This window comes from Ranitomeya variabilis, chromosome 2 (assembly GCF_051348905.1).
Source record: "Ranitomeya variabilis isolate aRanVar5 chromosome 2, aRanVar5.hap1, whole genome shotgun sequence".
NCBI classification, from domain to species: Eukaryota; Metazoa; Chordata; class Amphibia; order Anura; family Dendrobatidae; genus Ranitomeya; species Ranitomeya variabilis.
The window spans coordinates 249443672-249469446 of record NC_135233.1 but is presented as its reverse complement, the minus strand read 5'-3'; the positions used below and the strand labels follow the sequence as shown (position 1 = coordinate 249469446).

Below are 25775 nucleotides of genomic sequence, written 5' to 3'. Positions count from 1 at the left end.
CTAAAGACAGGATGGTCCAGCTCAACGAATGTATATTAAAATGCATTTATTGCAATACGTTTAAGGTCTCCTTCACACATCTGTATAAAACACGTACGTGAAAAAAACGGTACTGGTTCCAGTGGTTTCTATCTGCGTGTCCCTTTTTACCGTCAGTCATCAGTGTTTTTCCAGCATGGATAAAGAAAGAAATGACAAAGTGTCTCCTATACTTTGCATTGCTAAACAGAACACAGATAGTACACAGATGACATCTGTGTGCTGTACAGGTTTTTCAAGGACCTATAGACTGGCATTGGCCCTTTCCATCCGTGCTGCCGGAAAAAAATAGACATGTTTCCACGTGTTTGGCATGGACACACTGTCCATGTAAAAACACAGACATGTGTATAGCACCATAGGTTATAATACGTACGTGTGGTATCCGTGAAAAAAAAAGGATACCACAAGTACAGAAAACACGGACGTGTGAAGGAGGCCTAATATGTACTGCAAATTCATACAAATTCCATACCACCAATGCATTTCTAGCATCAAGTGCCCTTTCTCATGCTATATCACCATCCAGTGTCCTTACACCAGGAGGAAGTGCATGTGATGCCAAAAACGTGTTGGTGGCATGGATTTTTTATGGATTTTCTATACCCATTTTAAACATCTTGCAAAAAGCATTAAAGAAATTTTAATATACAGTACAGGCCAAAAGTTTGGACACAACTTCTCATTTAAAGGTTTTTCTGAAGGCATCAAAACTATGAATTAACACATGTGGAATTATATACTTAACAAAAAAGTGTGAAACAACTGAAATTATGTCAAATATTCTAAGATCTAAGCCACCTTTTGCTTTGATGACTGCTTTGCACACTCTTGGCATTCTCTTGAGGAGCTTCAAGAGGTAGTCACTGGGAATGGTCTTCCAACAATCTTGAAGGAGTTCCCAGAGATGCTTAGCACTTGTTGGCCCTTTTGCCTTCACTCTGCGGTCCAGCTCACCCCAAACCATCTCGATTGGGTTCAGGTCTGGTGACTGTGGAGGCCAGGTTTTCTGGAGTAGCACCCCATCACTCTCCTTCTTGGTCAAATAGCCCTTACACAGCCTGGAGGTGTGTTTGGGGTAATTGTCCTGTTGAAAAATAAATGATGGTCCAACTAAATGCAAACCGGATGAAATAGCATGCCGCTGCAAGATGCTGTGGTAGCCATGCTGGTTCAGTATACCTTCAATTTTGAATAAATCCCCAACAGTGTCACCAGCAAAGCACCCCCACTCCATCACACCTCCTCCTCCATGCTTCACGGTGGGAACCAGGCATGTAGAGTCCATCCGTTCACCTTTTCTGTGTCGCACAAAAACACGGTGGTTGGAACCAAAGATCTCAAATTTGGACTCATCAGACCAAAGCACAGATTTTCACTGGTCTAATGTCCATTCCTTGTGTTCTTTAGCCCAATCAAGTCTCTTCTGCTTGTTGCCTGTCCATAGCAGCGGTTTCCCAGCAGCTATTTTACCATGAAGGCCTGCTGCACAAAGTCTCCTCTTAACAGTTGTTGTAGAGATGTGTCTGCTGCTAAAATTCTGTGTGGCATTGACCTGGTCTCTAATCTGAGCTGCTGTTAACCTGCGATTTCTGAGGCTGGTGACTCGGATAAACTTATCCTCAGAAGCAAAGGTGACTCTTGGTCTTCCTTTCCTGGGGCGGTCCTCATGTGAGCCAGTTTCTTTGTAGCGCTTGATGGCTTTTGCCACTGCACTTGGGGACACTTTCAAAGTTTTCCCAATTTTTCGGACTGACTGACCTTCATTTCTTAAAGTAATGATGGCCACTCGTTTTTCTTTACTTAGCTGCTTTTTTCTTGCCATAATACAAATTCTAACAGTCTATTCAGTAGGACTATCAGCTGTGTATCCACCAGACTTCTGCACAGCACAACTGATGGTCTCAACCCCATTTATAAGGCAAGAAATCCCACTTACTAAACCTGACAGGGCACTCCTGTGAATTGAAAACCATTCCTGGTGACTACCTCTTGAAGCTCATCAAGAGAATGCCAAGAGTGTGCAAAGCAGTCATCAAAGCAAAAGGTGGCTACTTTGAAGAACCTAGAATATAGGACTTCATTTCAGTTGTTTCACACTTTTTTGTTAAGTATATAATTCCACATGTGTTAATTCATAGTTTTGATGCCTTCAGTGTGAATGTACAATTTTCATAGTCATGAAAATACAGAAAAACCTTTAAATGAGAAGGTGTGTCCAAACTTTTGGTCTGTACTGTACATCGTCAAGCCGGACCATTCTTTCTTTGGATATACAGTAATACATATTCACATGCAGGGGCAGACACAGACAGAAGAGGGCCCCTGGGAAAGAACAATATATGGGCCCTTTTGCATGCTAAAAACTGGTCTGCTGCAGAAGCTGCTTTATAGGTGGTAGTGGTCCTTCTTGGGCCCCTGTGCAGGTGCAAAGGTTGCACCAAGGGTATGTCCGCCTCTGTTCACACATCCATGTTTCAAATGGTTATCATGCAGATGTTATCTGTGTGCCGTCCATTCACACCACCGATCAACTTATTGACATATGTCTGTCTGATTAAACCTGCACATAATAATTTAGTCTGTAAGAAAAAAAGAAAGCCATAAACAATAAATGTGGTTGTGGTGCTGAGTTGCAGCTCCACTAAACGGTGAACGGAGCAATGCTGCCCCTGACTCCGCTGAATTTTCACATCTGACTGATAACAGTTGACCGGTGGGGGTACTGGGTGTCAGACCACCACTGATCTGATATTGATGGGTTATCAATATACTAAGCCTGGAACTTTGATCTGATATTGATGGGTTATCAATATAGTAAGCCTGGAACTTTAAAACAGAAGACTAGAATTCCTGCAAAACAATGTGCACATGTGCTTAAAGACTGCCATGATGAGCACATAATGAATATCTACGTGGAATTTGCAGTACATATTAGGCCTCCTTCACGTGGAAGCATTTACATAAGTGCACGCACCCTCTATTATCCAACAGATGTGCTCATTACTACCAGCTTAAATGTAGATTAGCTGACATTTACTCTATTAAACATTGCTTAGTAAGATATACTCACATGATTGCAGCTGGCAGTGGTGCCGCAGCATCGCTTACACCGTTGTGCAGTATTCGCCATGTATCCAACCACTCTGCCTCTGAATGGGACCATCACCTACAGCATGATGTGGAGAGGCTGAAGATACACCATCTCATACAGTACATCTTCAGAGCAATGGTAATCTAGTACTCTACAAGCAAAAACTAAACGTGTGCCTCTGCCGTTCCTGTCTGTACCAGTCCCCTGCATGGCCTACTACAGCACGCCATCCGGAGGTGCCAGGTAGGGAACATTTATTATAGTATGAAACTCATTTCCAATCTATATGGAGCCATTACAGCTTTCACTATGGAGGTCACCCTGCTGTCCCGATCTCCCAAACAGCACATCTGCTTCACAATGCAGCTGTACAGCACAGCTGGCACCTGTACCCGATGTAGGACGTACATATACGTTCTGTCGGGAGGGGTTTAGACAGATTAGTCCAGACCTGGGCAAGATGCGGCCCGCATCCGGCCCGCCTGATGATTTCAAACGGCCCGCCAGCTAGCTGTCACTTCTGACAGCCGCCCCCGGCACCGCTCGGCCAGCCGCCAGACGCTTCTGAGGACCGCTGGCGGCTGGAGTGAAGGCCCTGAGCTGATACGCATCGGCCCTGTACAATGTGAGCAGTAGAGCTGGGTTGAATATCGGTGGCGGCGGCCATCTTCCCGAGGCCGCGCGTGCGCAGATGGAGTGCTCTGCTTCACGGGGCTTCAGGAAAATGGCCGCGGGAGGCCGCACGTGCGCAGATGGAGATCGCGGCGGCCATTTTCCTGAAGCCGATTTAGATCTCGGCTTCAGGAAAATGGCCATCGCGATCTCCATCTGCGCACGCACGGCCTCCCGCGGCCCCGTGAAGCAGAGCACTCCATCTGCGCATGCGCGGCCTCGGGAAGATGGCCGCCGCCACCGATATTCAACCCGGCTCTGCTGCTCACATTGCATTCCGGGCCGCTGCGTCACTTCACCGGTGGAAGGGACCCTGCGCACGCCATGCCGCACCTCTGCCGTCGCCACACCACTGCTGCAACCCCCCCATGGACACCAGGCCGTGGCGTCGCCCACCTAAGCAGGAAGGGACCCTGCTCAGGTGCACGCCACACCGCATCACCCCACCTCTGCCGACACCATGCCTCCTGTGACCCTGCTCTGCCACCGCCAGCCTTCAGGTAAGGCTACTTTCACACTAGCATCGTGCACTGCACATCGCTATGCGTCGTTTTGTAGAAAAAACGCATCCTGCAAAAGTGCTTGCAGGATGCGTTTTTTCTCCATTGACTTGCATTAGCGACGCATTGCCACACGTCGCAACCGTCGTACGACGGTTGCGTCTGACCGTCGCCACCAAAAAACGTTGCATGTAACGTTTTTTGGTGCGTCGTGTCCAGCATTTCCGACCGCGCATGCGCGGCCAGAACTCCGCCCCCTCCTCCCGGCACCTCACAATGGGGTAGCGGATGCGTTGAAAAACAGCATCCGCTGCCCCCGTTGTGCGGCGCTTCCACAGTATGCGTCGGTGCGCCGCAACGTCGCATTGCGACGTGCAGTGCACGACGCTAATGTGAAAGTAGCCTAAGATACTGTAAATTCGGACAATAAGACGGTGCGTCTTATAGTCCGAAAAATACGGTAATTATATTAGTCCGGCCCTCTAAAACCATCCAAATTTCTCATGCGGCCCCATGGCAAAATTAATTGTCCACCCCTGCCATAGATGACGGATGCCGCCGTTCGGTTTATGTAGGGAGCTTTTCTGGTCCATATGTTACATGGAAACAAACACTGGGATTTACTAAAATCTGCCTATCCCCACTCGTTAGGCATGGACTTTAAAAGGGAAGTTCAAGATTACGATACTGATGATCTATCCTAAGGACAAGTCAGGAATATCAGATCGGTGGGAGTCGGACACCTGACCCCCTCACCGATCAGCTGTAGCAGTTTTCCGCAGCCTCTGGAAGTAATCAGTGTGACTGAAATACCACAGCGCCACAATAGTGTAGTGGCCATTCCCATGTATTGCAGGTCAGCTCCAATGTCCAAGAAGCACCGACACTATGAATCGCTCAACTGGAGGAATGGTGAATTCACTAAGTCGGGAAACTATTTTCCCTGAAATAAGAAAATTAAAGCTTCAGCCTGATGAAGGTTTAAGGTTTTTGGCTTTCACAGACTGAACAGGATGATACCTGAATGGCAGCACATGGAGGCCTTAGATTAGACCCTCCAGCCATAGGCATACTGTGCCCCCATATGGTGGAACGCCACATACATGTTTCCTAGGGGCCTATGGTGTACTCAGCGCCTCTCTATAACGTGGCACTGGATAACACACGGCACAGCCTTTCGTTCTATATGGCCCTGTATGAAACTGGAGGTAGACAGCGCTACAGGGTGACCCCAAAGGTCGTCGTCCTACAACTCACAGGTAGCCAGCTGCTATAATACACGCATTCAGCACTAGTCCCGTGCTATACCCACGTGCATCAGTTTGCAGCACCAGTGTCAGAGTCTAAACTTGTGTGATTTGCTGAGCATGATGAGATATTTGTGCAATTCAAGTCACATGACCCTGAGTAGAGGTCAATACCGCCCTGTTGTCACAGTAATCAAAAAATAATTATTTCAATAAAAGTGCAACTTTCATGCCATAGAAAAGCTGCAAGCTACTTTTGGTGACCACATTGACACCCAATACATTCCTATAGAAAAAAAACAAATCATGTGACTACATCCCAAAGTCACCATGCAAGCCAGGCCTGGTCTAGCAGCCATCTCAAGTGTGCCCTAATCACCCTTAAGCACCACACAGAGGCTGGGAAGGAATACATACACAGCAACCAACGTCTGCTCACATCACTCTCTGTCATGGAGTCCTCGTGCCCGCAACAAAGATGGCGGTTGCTCCCTCTCGGGCCACGCCCTTCTGATCTGTTTGTCCCAGGAACATTGGATCCTCCCTCTCAACGCAGGATACCGGCTCCCTGACCCAACCCTCGGGATACCGGCGGCCCCCCACCTCGGGACACAGCGTCACTTCCGGGGGTGGTGGAGGAGTGGAGCACTGCGGAGGCGAGGGACAAAGCGGAAAGTAGGAGACGAGGGACCGGCCGCATCCCGGGGCGTCAGGTAGGAAGGGGAAAGGACCGGTGGTGAGGACCGTACCATGTGGGAGTGTGGTGGGGGGGACGGAGAGAAATGTGCGGGCTGCAAAGAGCAGTAGTGACTCCTGTCCGATGTCAGAGTCAGCAGGGCTGAGTGCGGTGTATACTGTATCTGTGTACTGTATATTCTATATACTGTGTATAGAGACTGAATCCACCGGTGTATACTGTATCTGTGTACTGTCTATTCTATATACTGTATCCTCAGTATATACTGTGTATAGAGACTGAATCCACCGGTGTATACTGTATCTGTGTACTGTCTATTCTATATACTGTATCCTCAGTATATACTGTGTATAGAGACTGTATCATCAGTATATACTGTATATTCTATATACTGTGTATAGACTGTATCCACCGGTGTATACTGTATCTATGTACTGTATATACTGTATTCTACATACTGTATCATCAGTATATACTGTGTATAGAGACTATCCATCAGTATATATGGTATCATCTGTATATACTGTATATGCTATATACTGTGTATAGAGACTATCCACCGGTGTATACTGTATATGTGTACTATATATACTGTATATTCTATATACTGTATCATCGGTGTATACACACTGTCCATGTGTATATACTGTGTCATCTATGTACTGCATATACTGTATCCATGTGTATGTACTGTATCATCAGTATATACTGTGTATAGACTGTATCCATCTATATACACACTGTATATTCTATATACTATATCATCTGTATATACTTTATGCATCTGTGACCTGTATATACTGTATCATCTGTATATTCTATATACCATACCCATTTGTATATTCTATATACCGTACCTATCTGTATATATTGTATACATCTGACCTGTATATACTGTATCATCTATATAAACTGTATATTCTATATACTGTATCCATCTGAATATTCTATATACTGTATCCGTCTGTATATTCTATATACTGTATCCGTCTGTATATTCTATATACTGTATCCATCTGTATATTCTATATACCGTATCCGTCTGTATATTCTATATACCGTATCCGTCTGTATATTCCGTATCCGTCTGTATATTCTATATACTGTATCCGTCTGTATATTCTATATACCGTATCCGTCTGTATATTCTATATACCGTATCCGTCTGTATATTCCGTATCCGTCTGTATATTCCGTATCCGTCTGTATATTCCGTATCCGTCTGTATATTCCGTATCCGTCTGTATATTCTATATACTGTATCCGTCTGTATATTCTATATACCGTATCCGTCTGTATATTCTATATACCGTATCCGTCTGTATATTCCGTATCCGTCTGTATATTCTATATACTGTATCCGTCTGTATATTCTATATACCGTATCCGTCTGTATATTCTATATACCGTATCCGTCTGTATATTCCGTATCCGTCTGTATATTCTATATACTGTATCCGTCTGTATATTCTATATACCGTATCCGTCTGTATATTCTATATACCGTATCCGTCTGTATATTCTATATACCGTATCCGTCTGTATATTCCGTATCCGTCTGTATATTCTATATACTGTATCCATCTGTATATTCTGTATACTGTATCCGTCTGTATATTCTATATACTGTATCCATCTGTATATACTGTATCTATTTTTCAATCTATTTACTTTCCACTCATCTGCTGTCTATCAGATATATCTCTGCTGTATCTTGCAATCTGTTTACTATCTATTACTTGTCCACAATATCTGTTGTATATCTATGCTGTATCTTTCTATATACGCTACTTTATCCATCTCTACTGTATCTTTAGCTATTGTATCTACTTTATGTATCTCTGCTGTATCGTCCAATCTGCCAACTGTTTATACGGTATTATTATTTATATAGCACCATTAATTCCATGGTGCTGTACATGTGAAGGGGTTACATAGAGTTATAGATATCGTTTACAGTAAACAAATTTACGATGACAGACTGGTACAGAGGGGAGAGGACCCTGTCCTTGCGGACTTACATTCTATATATCCTCCATATCTGCTGTACATCTCCCTTATGACTTTCGATATAATTTCCTATATCTGCAGTATGTAATGTTCAGTCTTCTGCATTGATCTCTACTGTATCTTTCTGCTTTGTCTTTCTATGAACTCTACTCCTGTATCTCTTCCAGTCTTTCTATCGTTGTAGATCTACTGTATCTTTCTATCTATTGTATCTCTCTACTACATCTGCTGTATCTTGCAGTCTGTTCACTATCTATTGTATCTGTCCACTGCATCTGTTTTAGTTCTGATGTATCTTTCTCTCTAAATATATTCCACTGTATCTTTCACTTCTATCTAATGTATGTCTGTTCTGTACCGATCATCTATATCTATCTTTCCCAGGTTAGTATATTATATTTCACACTGTCAGGTTCCATCTGGCTCGTTCCTGCAGAGCTGTGATACGTGGTAACGAGTTCTGCCGCTGTGTCAGCAGGAGAGATCAGGACCCCGTCACTTATATCTGGGGGAAGCTGCCAGCGCCTCCATAGGGAGAGCTCGGTATTACACATGATGGGTCCTCCAGAGGTTGTATTGACTTAGGTTCTTCTTTTGATCTCTGGGGGTCCAGCCGATCACTTGTATGGGGGGTCCAAGCCCCGGTATATATGCATTCTCAATCTCTGCTCCATTCACAGGACCCTTGAACTGGTGATCGATGGGACCCCGGTGATCATACATTCATCACCCCTGCCGTTTTTCATTGGCCAATCCTCATTAGGGTGTTTTGATGAACCTGCACCAGGGGGAATATATAGAGTGCCAGGAACATTTGATATGGAGGCCTCAGTGGGGGACCTTTTAATTTTTACTCTATTTTCTTTTTTTTCAGGTGTAGCTGCTCCCATGGAGGGGGGGACCTGCCACTGTTGCTTTATCAGTCATACATTGCACTTGTTGATTCACACTCCATCCGAGCACAGATAGCATCGCTAATATCCCAAGGTGAGTGCCTGCACCCGTAGTCACACAGCAACCAATCACAAACTAGCTCTTATTTTCCTCAAGCAGGTTTCAACTTAAGAGAAGCGTCCTGATTGGTTGCTGAGAGCCGCTGTTCTACTTTTAGATCTGTGTATTTCTCCATGTTTCCCGCTGACTCAGCCGTGCAGACACCACGCCCGCCCCGCCATTCACTGCCAGTGCTGAGTTACTGCTGCCAGCTAGCCCGTACACACACACCTTTGGTTCCTGCCACCGCTCTGTAGAACAGCGTTTAACATTGCTGCACAGCACATTTAAAGGGGTTGTCCACGTTTTGGTTGTGCACCGTTTTGCTTTTACAAGCTCTTTGTTCCCTGTACATTCAACTTTGATGTGGTCATAAATCAGCTGAGAGGAGCTCAGAAAAAGACAGCCAAGAGTTACAAACTCTCCTGTCCGACTGTTGACAGGAGCTCACCGATGGATCCTCAGTTAGCTCATTCTGCAGCCTGCAATAGAGAGTGCAACAGAGAGGCTATAAAAATACATGGTAAAAAAAAGTTTAATGACACTTAATAGCAAAAATGTTTTCACAGCATCAAAGTAAGAAAAACAAAATTGTCCTCATATTTTTGTTGTGTGATTTTTTTATTTATTTTTTTTTTACAAGGTACTGGAAAATAAGAAAGAAAAATGGGAAAAAGAACGCAATTCCTAAACTCATTTTTTGGATTCTTTATGGATAAAAAAAAATTGTGGATAAAAAAAATTGCAGAAGTTTGTTAAAAAGAAAAATGTGATTTGTGCCAACTTTTTCTGAGATGTAATTGGCGATTGAGCCACATAGATGCTGCTGTCAGCGTTTGGCCACAGCGTTTAAATGGCTCATTATTGACTCTGCTCACCGACCTGAGGAATGTCCCCCCTGCGTCCGCTGCTGGTTCAGCAGCTCCATGCAAAACTCATAAAAGGCATTTACCTGGCGCTGAATAGAGAGGAGATACATCTCCAATATCCTTGTTTTTCTTTATTTGTATTCATTTTAAGATAGATCTTCTCAATACACAGGGGGAGGGATCGGGCATGTTGATTTTCAACATGCCCCATCCTTTGATTTCCAGGGAGTCAGAGGTGGTTAACAGCAGCTTCCATTCTTCCCAATGAGAATACATACACTCTTGGAGAAACTGAGCGTACGAGAAGGATTGGAGGGTCCTCCAAGGGAAAGAAGCGGACGGTCAATCCGCTATTGATCGTCTGTGGGAACTTTAGATGGGTTACACGATTCGGTCCGAGTACGCACCACAATGTCCACATCGGCCACGAATCTCCTGATCCAAACTCAACAGCCACACTTCTGCGTATGAAGCGGAGTGTATGTGAGGGAGCAGGTTGCTGCCACTCTGCCCCTACCCAAAAATGTCACACTCAGTGAGGACCTTCTGTTCAAGGATTTTTACAAGGCTGCTTGACAAGCAGGTGTTTTCTTTCTCTTTTACATTTTTCTATTTTTTTTGCATCTCTTTATTTTTTGATAGATATATATATAATTTAACTTTTTTTGGAGGGCATTTTACATAGGAAAAAAACAAACTTTTTTTCCCCCTATTTTTTCTTACTAAGGCCAGGATGACGACTTTCCCCACATATACTTGATAGAGGACTCTCCGGGCTCACATGTCATGGGGTAGTAAACCACAATGGTCTGTCTTTGATCTGTCTACATGTGGGATATACTTCAAGACATTTATCAGGAATAAAAGAAATAAAGGTATTTGGTATGCTGTGCTCTTAAAAGACTGATTTAGGAAAATTTTATTTATTCAGTATCATTAAAAATAGGGGAAAAAAAACCCCAAAAGTGTTGTTTTTTTCGGGCAACACATCTATCCCTAGAAGTGCCAAATAAAACTATTAAAGCGTTGTATTTATGCCAAAATTATATTAATAAAATTTACAGTGTGTGGGGAAGAAAAAAAAAACTCTCAGAAGAAAAATAAAAATAAATGGCTCTCAGAAGAAGGGGAGGAAAAAAAACAAAAGTGCAAAAACTAAACAGTGCCATGTCGGGAAAGAGTAAAAGGCGACATTACTCCAGAGTTCTGTCATCACTTTAGACACCACAGAATATTGGTTTCCTACGGTGACAACCACTATTGGCCACCATTATAGACCCCACGTGGTTGTCAGCCAGCCTCCAAACATGAGCTACATGGGTAAGCAGGGCATGGCAGGCTTGCCTTTAATAGTCATCCAAACACTGAGCCATAGGGTTGTTTTGTGCATTATAGGTAACCCCTTACTATATCGCCCCCCTCCCTGATTTGGGCGCACAAATCTGTGCCATGTTTGGTCACCTTGTAGAGGTTCCTGGTGCTCAGGTTGGGGCACAGCCAGGGCTCAGGCTGCCAGTAATCATTTCTGAGAAGTGAATTCATGGCTTCTCACCCAGCACTGGAAGACGTCTCCTGTCTTATTGTGTGTGGACTTTGATTTCTTTTCTCTTAATCTACATCACGTTGTTTTGTGACTGGGTCGGGCTGAGCCCATACAGTTCTTGCCAGCTCCCCGTACAGCGCCCAGCTCGTCATCACTGTTTGATTTTCCCATGTAAACGTGCAGCCGTAAACGTCAGTGCCACCAGAAAAGAAAAAAAGCGTAAGAGAAGGGCCAACTTACAGATACGGATCTAGCACAGGTATAGATCACTTGTAATGGGGCTGGTTGTTGCATGACCTGATAATGTGCAGTGGAAAGGTGCAATAGCTCAAAAGTCATGTATTATTGGCAGATATTCTGGCAAAAAGTGAAACGAGTATTAACAAGTATGGTATGATTGGCTGATTGTAGGTGATCATTTACAATTTTGCATAAGGGTAAAGCACATTTTGTATTTTTTTATTATTTATACAATTTACCTGACAATTCAGTTGGTTATGTTCTTGGTCTTATTATTTATCAGTAATTACAATGTACTGTTTATAGTCAGAGAGTCTGTTAGTACAAAATGACGTTCAAACCAAGCACAAGCACTTGATGCACCGTGGCCAAGCAGTTCAGCTACTTGTTTTCCATCTTTCTCTGGCTCCTGTAAAGCCAGAGCTGTCAATCAAGTAAGAGGAGGGTGCAGATAGATGTAAAATATGTAGCTGGAAGGCGCACAAAACTGTTAGGCCAGCGAGCGCCTGTGCTTGGTTTGAACAGTCGTTTTTGTTTTTTTTGCTGACACTCCTATTTAAGACTTTCTTTATAAAAAGGAGAAAACTAATGACAATTAACTGTTAATGTTGGAAAAATCCTTTAATTATCACCTGTCCAGAGACTCTAGATCAGTGGGAGTCTGATCACTGATCCTGAGAATGGGGCTCAGAAATGCTGGATCAGGATGTCCAGCCAACACTCCATTTGTCCTTTATTGGGAAAAAAAGGCCAAGGGCTGTTCTAGGCTATCACCGGCGGAGAAAAATTGAACAGTGGCGTGTATATCCGGTTTGGCTAGAGTGATAGCCATACATGCACGCCACCGTTTAATTGATTCGATGTGGCACTATAGAGACAAAACAGAGTGTTATCGCTTGCAGTTCCATAGAGACTGAATGGAACGGCGTACCTGTGTAGCCACTGCTCTATTCCAGCCGGATACGCACGCCACCGCTCCATTTATTTTTTGTGGGCCGTCGGGTGATGGCCTAACACCGTTATTGTCTTTTTCCCCATAGAATATGAATGAAGTGGTGGTGGCGGCTCATTTCATACTGGCATTTCAGAACCTGTTCTCGGGATTGGGGAGAGTTCCACCAGTCAGACCTCCAACCTATCGTTTGGATAGGTGATACATTTTAATTTGGGGAATAACCCTTTAATGAATAATAGTTTCTTAAAGGGGAAATTAACCAAGAACCAATGATTTGGTAGCACCAACGATGGCCGTAGACGTTGCTTTGCTCCTGCAGTCATTACGTAGTTCTAACTGCACATTGGTAGACGCTGCGGCGGGTGATGCTTGTAAATGTATTCTGAGGACGCGCACGCTATTTTTGTTATTGGTGGCTTCTCCTTGTGAAAGGTGACCTTCTGCTGGAATGAATCAGCGTGCCTGCCCCGAGTGTGTAGGAAATGCATCTTATTAACCCAGCCCGGCACGTCACTGCGACATCTGGAGCTGCAGAGAATCCTCCCGAGGGTTAATGAGTGTCTGATACCCTGGGTTTTCTATTACCTTGTTAATGTATTGCCTATAGTGGGTGAAGAACTATGGATCCAAGCGTGTCTTTCTAATAAAGATCAAGCATAAACATGGATACATCCCATTTCAAAAGGCTGTCCAGGGTCGGAAAATGCGTAGTTTTTTTCTTCTGATATTGCATTTTAGGGCTATGGACTGCAATAGAGAGGTGCTGCAATACCAGACGCAGCCTGTGGACAGATGTGGCGCTGTCTTTCTAAAAAAAAAACAAACAAACAAAAAAAAAACCACTGAGCTTAAAGCTGGCCATACACTTCAGATAGGTGTCAGCCAAACGCTTGTTCAATCTTTCCTGACCCCCAGCCCTACCCATACACATGCAATCAATGGCACAAGAAATCAGGTGGCTTGGCTCGCTTATTTTTACGTGCTAGCTAGCCGGTCCGGCTGAGCCTTTTGTAAGGCTACTTTCACACTAGCGGTTTTTTTGCATACGTCGCAATGTGTCGTTTTGGTGAAAAAACGCATCCTGCCAAGTCGTCTGCAGGATGCGTTTTTTCACCATAGACTAACATTAGCGACGTATTAACACACGTCACAACCGTCGTGCGACGGTTGCGTCGTGTTGTGGCGGGCCACCGGCAGCAAAAAACGTTACATGTAAGGCTACTTTCACACTAGCGTCGGTACGGGGCCGTCGCGCTGCGTCGGCCCGATGTACCGACGCATACTGTGCAAGCGCCGCACAACGGGGGCAGCGGATGCTGTTTTTCCACGCATCCGCTGCCCCATTGTGAAGTGCGGGGAGGTGGGGACGGAGTTCCAGCCGCGCATGCGCGGTCGGAAATGGCGGACCGTCGGCAGAAAAAAAGTTACATGTAACGTTTTTGCTGCCGGCGGTCCGCCACAACACGACGCAGCCGTCGCACGACGGTTGCGACGTGTGTCAATACGTCGCAATGCGTCGCTAATGTTAGTCTATGGGGAAAAAACGCATCCTGCAGACTACTTTGCAGGATGCGTTTTTTCGCCAAAACTACGCATTGTGACGTATGCAAAAAAACGCTAGTGTGAAAGTAGCCTAACATTTTTTTGTGCCGACGGTCCGCCATTTCCGACCGCGCATGTGCTGCCGGAACTTTGCCCCCACCTCCCCGCACCTCACAATGGGGCAGCGGATGCGTGGAAAAACAGCATCCGCTGCCCCCGTTGTGCGGCGCTTGCACAGTATGCGTCGGTACGTCGGGCCGACGCAGCGCGACGGCCCCGTACCGACGCTAGTGTGAAAGTAGCCTAAGTCGTGCTAGTAGGGCTGCATCCATGTTACTGGCTGAGAATAACGCTTTAGTAATGTAAGGGTTAAGAGAATATGACCCTCCCTTGACACTGGGTTTTAATTTCCAGCCCCAGTTTGTGGTTTCCTGTTCGTTAACTCCTAAACAACATCTGTCATTTTTATTTCTTTGTGGATTCAAATTGATAGTCAAAGGGGACCCATCACTTTTTATAAATACACCTGGTGTAAATGCCGCTGTTCTCCTGAATTCGGCGTTCTTTGCCTTTTGTCCGTGCATTTCTCCGTTCCTGAGATATGACCCCTTCTTCCTTGCATATAAATCTAGTATTTTCATTAAATAGGCGTGGTCATCAAGAAAACTCCCACAGAGAAGAATTGAGGACCACTCCTAATTGGCTAAGAGGAGATTTTTATACAGGGAGGAAGAGGCCATATCTCAGGAACGGAGAGGAGCAGGAACAAAAGAAAAACAGCTCCGGATTCAGGACAGTGACATTTACACCAGGTTAAAAAAAAAAAAGTATTAATGGCAAGTTACAGGCCCCTTTAATCCAGCCCTCTTACTATTTAGAGGGGCTGTATGAGATCAGAGTGGTCTGAGACGCTTGTTGTATGTAGATTAACTAACTAAACTGCAACTAAGATTTCCAAAAGTGTGAGAAGTGTTGGTTTTATGATCCCTTTAATATCCTTTGTATCATTTCTAATCCATTCCCCTTGTGTAATCTGTCCTCACCTGTCCCCTGCTGGTATATTTAGATGTCAGGTTTCTCAGGGATTGTACTGAAACCTGTTCTGTTTGCTTGTTTCCAGGTGAGCCATGATCCCTGTAACGGAGCTGCGGTATTTTGCTGACACGCAACCGGCTTATCGCATCTTGAAACCATGGTGGGATGTCTTCACGGACTACATATCGATCGTAATGCTGATGATAGCGGTGTTTGGGGGCACCCTGCAGGTCACACAGGATAAGATGATCTGCCTGCCTTGTAAATGGGTCACCCATGACAGCTGTAATGATTCATACCGTGCCTGGACAGCTCCAGAACCGGAGTACACCAACAGTAGCCTGGAGCCACCTCCTGAACTCGGCCCGACAGGCATCAAATACGACTTGGATAGACATCAGTATAACTACGTTGACGCTGTTTGCTATGAGAACCGGCTGCACTGGTTCGCCAAATATTTTCCTTACCTCGTGTTATTGCACACGTTGATCTTCTTGGCCTGTAGTAACTTCTGGTTTAAGTTTCCCCGCACCAGCTCCAAGTTGGAGCATTTTGTGTCCATCCTTCTCAAATGCTTTGATTCGCCATGGACAACTCGAGCCCTGTCCGAAACCGTGGTGGAAGAAAGCGATACGAAGCCGGCTGGAGGCAAGATGAACGGCTCAGTGGACAAGAAGTCTTCTACAGCAAGCGAAGATGTGGAAGCCACCGTGCCCATGCTTCAAAGGAGTAAATCCAGGGTGGAACAGGGGATTGTCGACAGAACTGAAACCGGCGTCTTGGATAAAAAGGAGGGCGAGCAGGCCAAAGCCTTGTTCGAGAAGGTGAAGAAGTTCAGAACTCATGTAGAAGAGGGTGATATAGTATACAGGCTCTACATGCGGCAGACAATCATCAAAGTCATCAAGTTTATTCTGATCCTCTGCTACACTGTGTATTACGTCAGCAGCATTACTTTTGATGTGGACTGCAAGGTGGACATTGAAAGCCTCACCGGCTATCGAATGTATCGTTGTGCTCATCCACTGGCCACCCTCTTTAAAATCTTAGCCTCTTTCTACATCAGCCTGGTGGGCTTTTATGGACTCGTCTGCGTCTACACACTCTGGTGGATGCTGAGACGGTCCTTAAAAAAGTATTCTTTCGAGTCCATCCGAGAGGAGAGCAGCTACAGCGATATCCCGGATGTGAAGAATGACTTTGCCTTCATGCTGCATCTCATTGACCAGTATGATCCACTCTACTCGAAGCGCTTTGCCGTCTTTTTGTCGGAAGTCAGTGAGAATAAACTGAGACAGCTGAACCTCAATCACGAGTGGACATTGGATAAACTACGGCAAAGGATCACCAAGAACTCCCAGGACAAGCTGGAGCTGCACCTTTTCATGTTGAGTGGTATCCCCGACACAGTATTTGACCTTGTTGAGCTGGAAGTTTTGAAACTAGAACTTATACCAGATGTCACCATTCCTCCTAGCATCGCCCAGCTACTGGGGTTAAAGGAGCTCTGGTTGTACCACACAGCTGCTAAAATTGAGGCGCCAGCTTTAGCCTTCCTCCGAGAGAACCTGAAGTCACTGCATATCAAATTTACAGACATCAAGGAGATTCCTCTATGGATCTACAGCTTGAAAAACCTGGAGGAACTGCACTTAACTGGTAACCTGAGCTCCGAGAACAACCGATATATCGTCATTGATGGTCTACGAGAGTTGAAGAGGTTGAAAGTGTTGAGACTGAAGAGTAACCTGACTAAATTACCCCAGGTCGTGACCGATGTGGGCGTCCACCTGCAGAAGCTCTCTGTTAACAATGAGGGCACCAAGCTGATGGTCCTCAACAGTCTCAAAAAGATGGTGAACCTTGCAGAACTGGAGTTGGTGCGCTGTGATTTAGAGAGAATCCCTCACTCCATTTTTAGTCTTCACAACCTTCAGGAGATTGATCTGAAGGATAATAATTTGAAGACTATCGAGGAGATTATCAGCTTCCAGCACCTGCACAGACTGACCTGCCTGAAGCTCTGGTATAACCATATCGCCTACATCCCCATTCAGATTGGCAATCTGGCATGCCTTGAGCGCCTGTACCTCAACCGCAACAAGATAGACAAAATACCAATTCAGCTGTGCTTGTGCCGAAAGCTCCGCCATCTTGACCTGAGCCACAACACTCTAACAAGCATCCCGTTGGAGATTGGGCAACTTCAGAACTTGCAGTATTTTGCTGTAACTGCCAACCATGTGAGTATTTCTTCTTGCAAAATTCACAAGTATTAGCACCCCTGTGTTTTGTTTTTTTAAGCAAAATGTTTCTCTGTGCCAGGTGGTGGGTGTGATTACATCCCATAAGTGGGCATCTGCATAGAGTAGCTCTAAGGAAGAGGGTTCCCCTGTGTTGCAAAACTACGACCCCAACCATCACACACCAGCTGGGGAGCCACAGGTTGCAAACAACTGTTTAGTATTATACCAGTTAAAGATGTATCTATATATGGATTTCTTAATTAAAGAAGAAGGTTTGCCTATTAAAAAAAAATGGTGTGTTTCTAGGATATGTCATCATTTTGTGACCAGTCGTGGTCTGACACAGATTTTGACCTCCTTTGCTAGTTTCTCCCTGCACTGCGGCCCGGTCATCGGCTGTGCATGGAGATGCACCACTGCATAATGTAACACGGATAATGCTGAACCGGTTCTAGTTGTATTTCTTTCAGGATCCATAGGGGTCTGAGAGTTCAGATTTCGGTCAACCATAAAGGGTATGTGCACACGTATTTTGGAGCTCTGTGGATTTTTCTGCACGGATTTGTGAAATCCGCAGGTAAAAGGCACTGCGTTTTTCCAGCAGAATTACTGCGGATTTATTGCGGAATTAGTGCGGATTCCACTGCAGTTTTATACCTGCGGAATCCTATTGAGGAGCAGGTGTAATCCGCAACGGAATCCGCACAAAGAATTGACATGCTGCTGAAAATAAACCGCTGCGTTTCTTTCTGCAGCATGGGCACTGCGGATTGCGTTTCCCATAGGTTTACATTGTACTGTAAACACATGGGAAACTGCTGCGGACCCGCAGCTGCGGAAACGCTGCGGATTCGCAGAAAAATCCGCAGCGTGTGCACATAGCCAAAGAGTTGGTGTTTTCCTATCTATGCCATCCTTTTACATAATGCAAAAGCCACTTTTTAAAGAGAATATAGAACGATTAGTTTTCCCAAAAGCTCCATCAACCCATGTCAGAATTGCTCCGTTCTACATAGTTAAAAACACAGTACCCCACGCCCTCCTCCCCTAGCCAATTAATATGGATGTTAACGCAACTGCTGCAATGTAACCGTCGCATTATTTGGATATTTTCATCAGCTGGAGCATTTTCAAGCCATTCAATATTTTCTTACTTGGCAAGTGGATAACCCGACCTGTCCGCGCTTCCTGGAAATAGTAGTTTTCTTGTAACAAGAGTAAATTCTGCTTGTGAATTAAGAGTGCTTTCTGCCTGTTGCAAAGCTACATCTCCCAGCAAGCCGCGTCAATTTTACTACTTTATGACTTCATAAAATGGGAATACCCTTTTTATAGATTATAGTCAGTGCGACCTTGCCTTACATACAGGTGCTTAGAATATCATCAAAAAGTTAATTTATTTCAGTTCTTCAATACAAAAAGTGAAATTCATATATAGTCATTACACACAGAGTGATCTATTTCAAGTGTTTATTTCTGTTAATGTTGATGATTATGGCTTCCAGCCAATGAAAACCCAAAAGTCATCATCTCAGTAAATTAGAATACTTTATGACACCAGCTTGAAAAAATTATTTTAAAATCTGAAATGTTGGCCTACTGAAATGTATGTTCAGCAAATGCACTCAATACTTGGTCGGGGCTCCTTTTGCTTCAATTATTGCATCGATGTGGCGTGGCATGGAGGCGATCAGCCTGTGGCACTGCGGAGGTGTTCTGGAAGCAGAGGTTGTTTTGATAGCAGCCTTCAGCTTTTCTGCATTGTTGGGTCTGGTGTCTCTCATCTTCCTCTTGACAATACTCCATAGATTCTCTATGGGGTTAAGGTCAGGCGAGTTTGCTGCCAATCAAGCACACAGCTCGCCCTGGCTCATGTGGGCAGCCATAAAGGGGGTGCAGCTCGCCCTGGCTCATGTGGGCAGCCATAAAGGGGGTGCAGCTCGCCCTGGCTCATGTGGGCAGCCATAAAGGGGGTGCAGCTCGCCCTGGCTCATGTGGGCAGCCATAAAGGGGGTGCAGCTCGCCCTGGCTCATGTGGGCATTTTACAAACACCCACTCATTTAATATAAGTGCAGTGTAATCCCCAATGTCCCTATTGTGACATAGTAGGGGCAGTAAGAACTTGACAGACAGCTAATTAAAGTGACCCATTACTGATGCCCCTAGATCAGCTCGGGGTGTGTTATGCTGTGGACTAGTCCAACGGGAAGAAATATCTAGAAAAACAACCCTGTAACCTGGATGGTAAAGACAGTACTGATCGCGCCCCGAACCCTCGATGCCCAGCACTGCAGTCCAGACAGAAAACCTGATTTGTACCAAGTTGGGGCAAATGAAAGCACCTGTGGGAATGCTACTGGTAGTGCGGCTATTACCTGTATGGTGGGTGGCAGAGGCACCACAAGTCCCAGCAGCACAGTGCGTGCAGGTGTATAGCTCCCCGTTGTGCAGCGCTCCAGCTGTTGCACGACTACAACACGGTGACCTGCGAGCCGGCGGGTTCTGCGTCCGGAATTCCGCCGGGGTGCAGCAGTGGCTCGCTTCCGGGTCCAGCAAGCAACGGCTGAAGGACGTTCCGCGTGGAGGGGCCGGGCAACATATGGCTGGGCGGGGCTTTCAGCGGGGACTCCGTCCCCTCTGTCTCTGGATCGGCGAGTCGCCGGCCACGGCCAGTCCCAGTAAGAAATAAAAAAAAAAAAAAATTGCCGTCGGATCCTGGGGGGGCCCCCAGAAGTCAGGGGGCCCCGGCATCTGCCCGACCCTGCCGTCCGCTGACGCCGGCCCTGAAGCACAGTGATACTGTTGTTTGTAAACCAGGTATTGGTACTTTTGGCATGGGGACAGGTGCCAAGTCCTGCTGGAGAATGAGATTCCATCTCCAAAAAGCTTGTCAGAAGAGGGAAGCATGAAGTGCTCTAAAATTTCCTGGCTGATGGCTGTGCTGACTTTGGTCTTGATAAACACAGTGGACCTACACCAGCAGATGACATGGCTCCCCAAACCATCACTGATCATGGAAACTTCACACTACTGTAGACCTTGGAAATCAAGGTCCCAGAGTCTGGAGGAAGAGTAGAAGACCACAATCCAAGCTGCTTGAGGTCTAGTGTGAAGTTTCTACAATCAGTGATGGTTTGGCGAGCCATGTCATCTGCTGGTGTAGGTCCACTGTGTTTTACCAAGACCAAAGTCAGTGCAGCCGTCTACCAAGAAATTTTAGAGCACTTCATGCTTCCCTCTGCCGACAAGCTTTTTGGAGATGGAAATTTCATTCTCCAGCAGGACTTGACACCTGTCCACACTGCCAAAAGTACCAATACCTGGTTTTAAAACAACAGTATCACTGTGCTTGATTGGCCAGCAAACTCGCCTGACCTTAACCGGATAGAGAATCTATGGGGTTTTGTCAAGAGGAAGATAAGAGACACCAGACCCAACAATGCAGACGAGATGAAGGCTTCTATCAAAGCAACCTGGGCTTCCATAACACCTCAGCAGTGCCACAGGCTGATCATCAATGCGGTGTGGCATGGTGACGAAGTAACTGATGCAAAATGAGCCCTGACCAAGTATTGAGTGCATTTACCGAACATACATTTCAGTAGTCCAACATTTTGGAATTTAAAATCATTTTTTCCAGCTGGTGTTATAAAGTATTCTAATTTACTGAGATAATGACTTTTGGGTTTTCATTGGCTGTAAGACATAATCATCAACATTAGCAGAAATAAACACTTGAAATAGATCACTCTGTTTGTAATGACATATTAAAGAGGTCTCCAGTGGTCTTGGACCACTTTCTATGTGACCAGCATCAGAACTTTCCTTGTAAAATTAACCCATTTCTCTTCTCCTTAGATTGAGAACCTGCCACCGGAGCTTTTCCAGTGCAAGAAACTTCGTACCCTGAATCTAGGGAACAATGGCCTGCAGTCTCTGCCCTCCCGGGTGGGCGAGCTCACCAATCTGGCCCAGATGGAGCTGAGGGGCAACAGACTAGAGTGTCTTCCTGTGGAGCTCGGGGAATGTCACCTCCTAAAACGCAGCGGACTTGTGGTGGAGGAGGATTTGTTCAACACTTTGCCTCTGGAGGTGAAGGAGAAGTTAACCAGAGCAGACAAGGAACCCGTGTGAGAAGGACACAAATCAAGGGGAATCCTTATGAGACCTCAGTACTGGGGGTGATTGGGGGCTTCTGCTTATTCTCAATACACAGTGATGAGCACTGAACACAGCGATCTGGCGTCTGTCCTATGAGGGCTCACATACTGGATGACCCTGGAAGGGAAGGAAGGTCGCCACCCATTCCTGTCCTGCACCGACGTCCTATCTCCAGGCGGACAGCTTTAACTTCGTAGTCATTACCGCCATCCCATGCTTCTTCCTCTACTGCTATTCTTAGGAAGGGCTATTGGTGCTTTTATTTCATGTGCGTTTATCGCATCCATTTTTGTTCTCCTTGAATTTTCATTATTTATAGTTTTGTTTTGTTTTTTGCATGACCCGATCCTACTGTAAATGTTCCCATCGCTCCAGCTAAGCTGCTTGTTACTAATTTACATAGCGGACCACTGTGCCAAAGCGTGGGAATCTGATATTAACCAAATGCCCCCCTGTTCTGACTATACATGGGTGACGGTGAGGACTGGCAGCACCACGCATGTCGCCTTTCAGCTGTGTAATGCAGAGGCCTGATGGAACTTACACTGTGTGTACACATAGACACATACACGCCACACACATGTAGATTTCTCCATTACTGTTAGAACATTTACAGGAACACTCCGAGGAAAAACAATACTGTCTTAAGCCTGTCGCATGAAACCTGGCTCTTTTCTGCATGCTTGTGTCCTGTACCATCCCCTTAGTCCCAGCACAGGGCACAACTCTGTATATCCACATGGACCAGAGTGTTTCTCCATGGCATCACATAGCCGCCACATTCAAAGGGAACACACACACACACACACACACACACACACACACACACACACTTTCCTACTCCCACTGGGCGGACTGTTTGCTATTCCCCCCCACCCCACACACACTCCCGATGGGCGGTCTATTTTCCCTGCCCCCCCCACTCCAGCCAGGTGGACTGTTTACCCCCCTCCATACTTTCACCGATCAGTTTGACCCCCCTCCCCTTACTCCCAACGGGCGGACTGCCCCTCCTCCTCCTCTCCATACTCCCATCGGACTGTCTAACCCCCACCCCCTTACTCCCACCGGGCAGACTTTTCCCCCTCCTGCCCACTATACTCCCACCGGGCAGACTGTTCCATCCTCCATACTTCCATCGGGTGGACTGTCTAACCCCCACCCCCTTACTTCCACCAGGCAGACTTTTCTCCCTACTGCCCACTATACTCCCCACCAGGCAGACTGTGCCAACCCCCCATACTCTCACCGGGTGGACTGTTTGCCCCTACTATCATTGCACAAACTGTTTTCCCCCCTTCCCCAGCTGAATGTACGCATCCCCCCCACCTACTTTCCCTTCTATTTCAGTGAATCTCCTTCCCGGATTCTTTCATACAGTTTTGACCTAAATGCAGCAGCATTTCAAGTTAAAATTTCACAATTAATAAATAATTACGGTAATTCCCTGTCTGGATCTGATGCTTCCTGTGGCTCAGACTGCCTAATTCTCCTTTTAAGAAGCATAGTACAAAAACTTGGCACTCCAATCCAAAATTAACTTAAATATTTTAATGTACAGTCCTAACAAAAGTGTTTGCAACGTTTCGGTGAATATCAGACTTTCATCAGTGCACCGACTGCCAATGCGTCCACGCGACAGAGCAAGCGCTTGTGAGTGCGGTATGCGCCGCTGGGCACAGGAGAGCGCTCTCACCAGAGGGCTTAGTGCTATACTTCTTACTGGAATTGGACTCTACTTGAGCACCGTATACCAGTAGTGCCGTGCGCTTTCATGTTAATTCTGCTTTAAGGACTCTATACAGAAGCAAATATCTGTGGACCAGTAACTGCTCGGCTGCAGGCCCCAGATAGTGCCCCATTGTGCTGGAGAGAGAGGTGCAGTGCATCGTGCCCCATTGTGCTGGAGTGGCGCCTCCATGCAGACCAGTGTGTTATCTCTACCAGGCCCCTCTGCTTTACACTAGATAGGAGGATCTTAGCTGAGGTATTGACCGTGTTAACCCCTCGGTCGCCCTCTGTACAGCAGATAATGCAGTCCTAATACGGCAGCTGTGTCATCCAAACATCTACGTGTCTGCACACGGGGCGGGCATCCCATCCCTATCACGACCATTCAACTGTGTTTTCTGCATTTTTTTTATTTTTTATTTTCTCACCATGGACATTTCATTTTTTGCGGCTGGTGATTTTAAAGGGGCGGTGCTATTAAAATGTCTCGTTCTATACATTTGATGAGGTCATTGCGCACAGTTTACTGTTACCGCGATTTAAGGCTGTTTTGTTGCTTTTGCCCATATTTTGTGCATTGTATTTATTAGTTTAGTTTTCCGCTTTGACGCCTTAGTTTTGTTTCCGCCATCAGCGATGTGCCTGTTGCATGAGAACCTGCAGTCCAAAGACTTGATCTTTCCGCCGCCTCGCTGCGTTAATGTCTTCCGTATCCTGCAGATGATCAACAGAATTGCGCCATTCATCCACTGCGTTATGTTTGTACATCACCCCCAGGAGCTTTCTAGCTCGTTACGTTTGTCCGCCTGCATCAGGTGGCCATTTTTTGTCTTAACTGACCTTTTTGTTTGTTCTGGCTTCAAGAAAAAAAAATGTACGTGTAAGTCACTCGTCCTTCATGTTCGCATAGATCTCAAGTAAAATTATACTTTAGTTCAAATGATTTTTTGGCTTGAATTTTACTTTTCACCGACAATGGGGAAAGAGAGACATGCAGATTTCAGGCTCATTTTACATGTTTTGGACACTTTTAACCCATCTTCATAAATGGGTAAGGATAGAGCTTGTAAATGCAAGCAATTTTGCGGTTTACTGCTTGTTAAAATTTTCAACCGTTCTTGAGATATTAACACTTTTTGTTTACAGCTTGTTGTCTTGGAGACCGACCACTGCTAGACAGCAGAACATGCGCAGCTGCTTACAAGTTCTTTTCTGTTGAGCTTGTAGGCACTGCTTTGAAGCTAGAGCACACAATGATGCCATCCCAGTCAATTTCAGCGCAGTGCTTACAAGCTCAAAAGTTGCTGTGGTCTGTCTCCTAGGCAACCAGCTGTAAACAAACAAAAAAAGTTTATCTCAAGAACCGCAGCAAATTTTAATTAGCTGCAAATTGCAAAAGTGCTTGTTTATACATGAACTATCTGACAATATCGATTTAAGAAGATGGGAATTACACTTTAATTTCTTAGAATGAGGAGGGTATGGCTTGAAAATTAGCAAATAAAGATTCAGGAATAGTAAACCTGACCCCAATGGTTGTAAAAAGTTGCACAGCCTCCCCTGTGTGTGCTGTGGATGCAGGACTCATGCTGCTGTTCCACTGAGGTGCGGAATGTACTGATTTTGAAGACTAGCTATACTTTGGTATAGTTTAATTAATGTTGGGGCATAAAGTGGCCATTGTCTTTACAGAGGACCAGTCGCCTCCCCCAATCTGTTGGTTTCAATACATCATTGTATTACCCATAATATAACAATCCTGGAACACATTTTATACCTCTCCCTTGTGCCGCTCCTCTGTTATCCCTCCTAAATTGACAAATGGGTGTTATCAGTTGGGGTGTGTCTCTATACATTATTACTGTCCAATCAGAACTGCCAGTAGAAGACTCTGTAGGGACACACCCTTTTAACAAGAATAGCAACACCCAGCTGTCAATTTATTTATACATTTCTCAGAAAAAGTCAAAATAAAAGAAAGTTGAGACAAAATTTGCTCCAGAGTTATTTCATGAAAAAATACAAGAATAAGGTTTTTTTTCTTTAAAGGAATTCTCCATGCTATCCCCAGTGCAGGTCCTCAGTGGGCGGAGCATGGTACAGGAACGATCTCCTTTGTTGGTGTGTGAATACTTGTGTCATGCAGATTTGCACTAGGGTAAGTGCAGTATGTTTTGCTTGGAGTGTTCCTTTAAGACTT

The 25775-nt window shown here is 45.4% G+C and overlaps 2 protein-coding genes across 10 annotated transcripts in view; one reads left to right on the top strand and one right to left on the bottom strand.

The window, feature by feature from the left end:
- KYAT1 (kynurenine aminotransferase 1) overlaps positions 1 to 6123 on the bottom strand; it is a 49327-nt gene extending 43204 nt beyond the window's left edge. For 2 of the 6 annotated variants that reach the window (XM_077284537.1, XM_077284534.1), the window contains exons 1-2: positions 5970 to 6108; positions 3113 to 3208 (exon numbers count right to left, since the gene is read on the bottom strand). Coding sequence is in view for 3 of the 6 variants with exons in the window: in XM_077284534.1 (XP_077140649.1) it covers positions 3113 to 3205 (93 nt within the window). In the remaining 3 variants the exon portion in view is untranslated. Of the gene's footprint in view, positions 1 to 3112; positions 3209 to 5969 lie in introns of all 6 variants that reach the window. The other 4 variants (XM_077284533.1, XM_077284535.1, XM_077284536.1 and 1 more) reach the window with 4 other exon arrangements.
- A 5-nt stretch (positions 6124 to 6128) lies between these two features.
- On the top strand, positions 6129 to 24518 carry LRRC8A (leucine rich repeat containing 8 VRAC subunit A). 4 transcript variants are annotated; one of them, XM_077284532.1, is made up of 5 exons: positions 6129 to 6265; positions 9134 to 9246; positions 15050 to 15213; positions 15522 to 17679; positions 21542 to 24518. In XM_077284532.1, the coding sequence occupies exons 4-5, from the start codon at positions 15529 to 15531 to the stop codon at positions 21815 to 21817; spliced, it is 2427 nt and encodes an 808-aa protein (XP_077140647.1). In that variant the 5' UTR covers positions 6129 to 6265; positions 9134 to 9246; positions 15050 to 15213; positions 15522 to 15528; the 3' UTR covers positions 21818 to 24518. The 4 variants fall into 4 exon arrangements, with proteins under 4 accessions (XP_077140647.1, XP_077140646.1, XP_077140643.1 ...); XM_077284531.1 differs by lacking the exon at positions 15050 to 15213 and adding an exon at positions 10849 to 10996; XM_077284528.1 differs by lacking the exon at positions 15050 to 15213.
- Positions 24519 to 25775: the final 1257 nt, after the last annotated feature.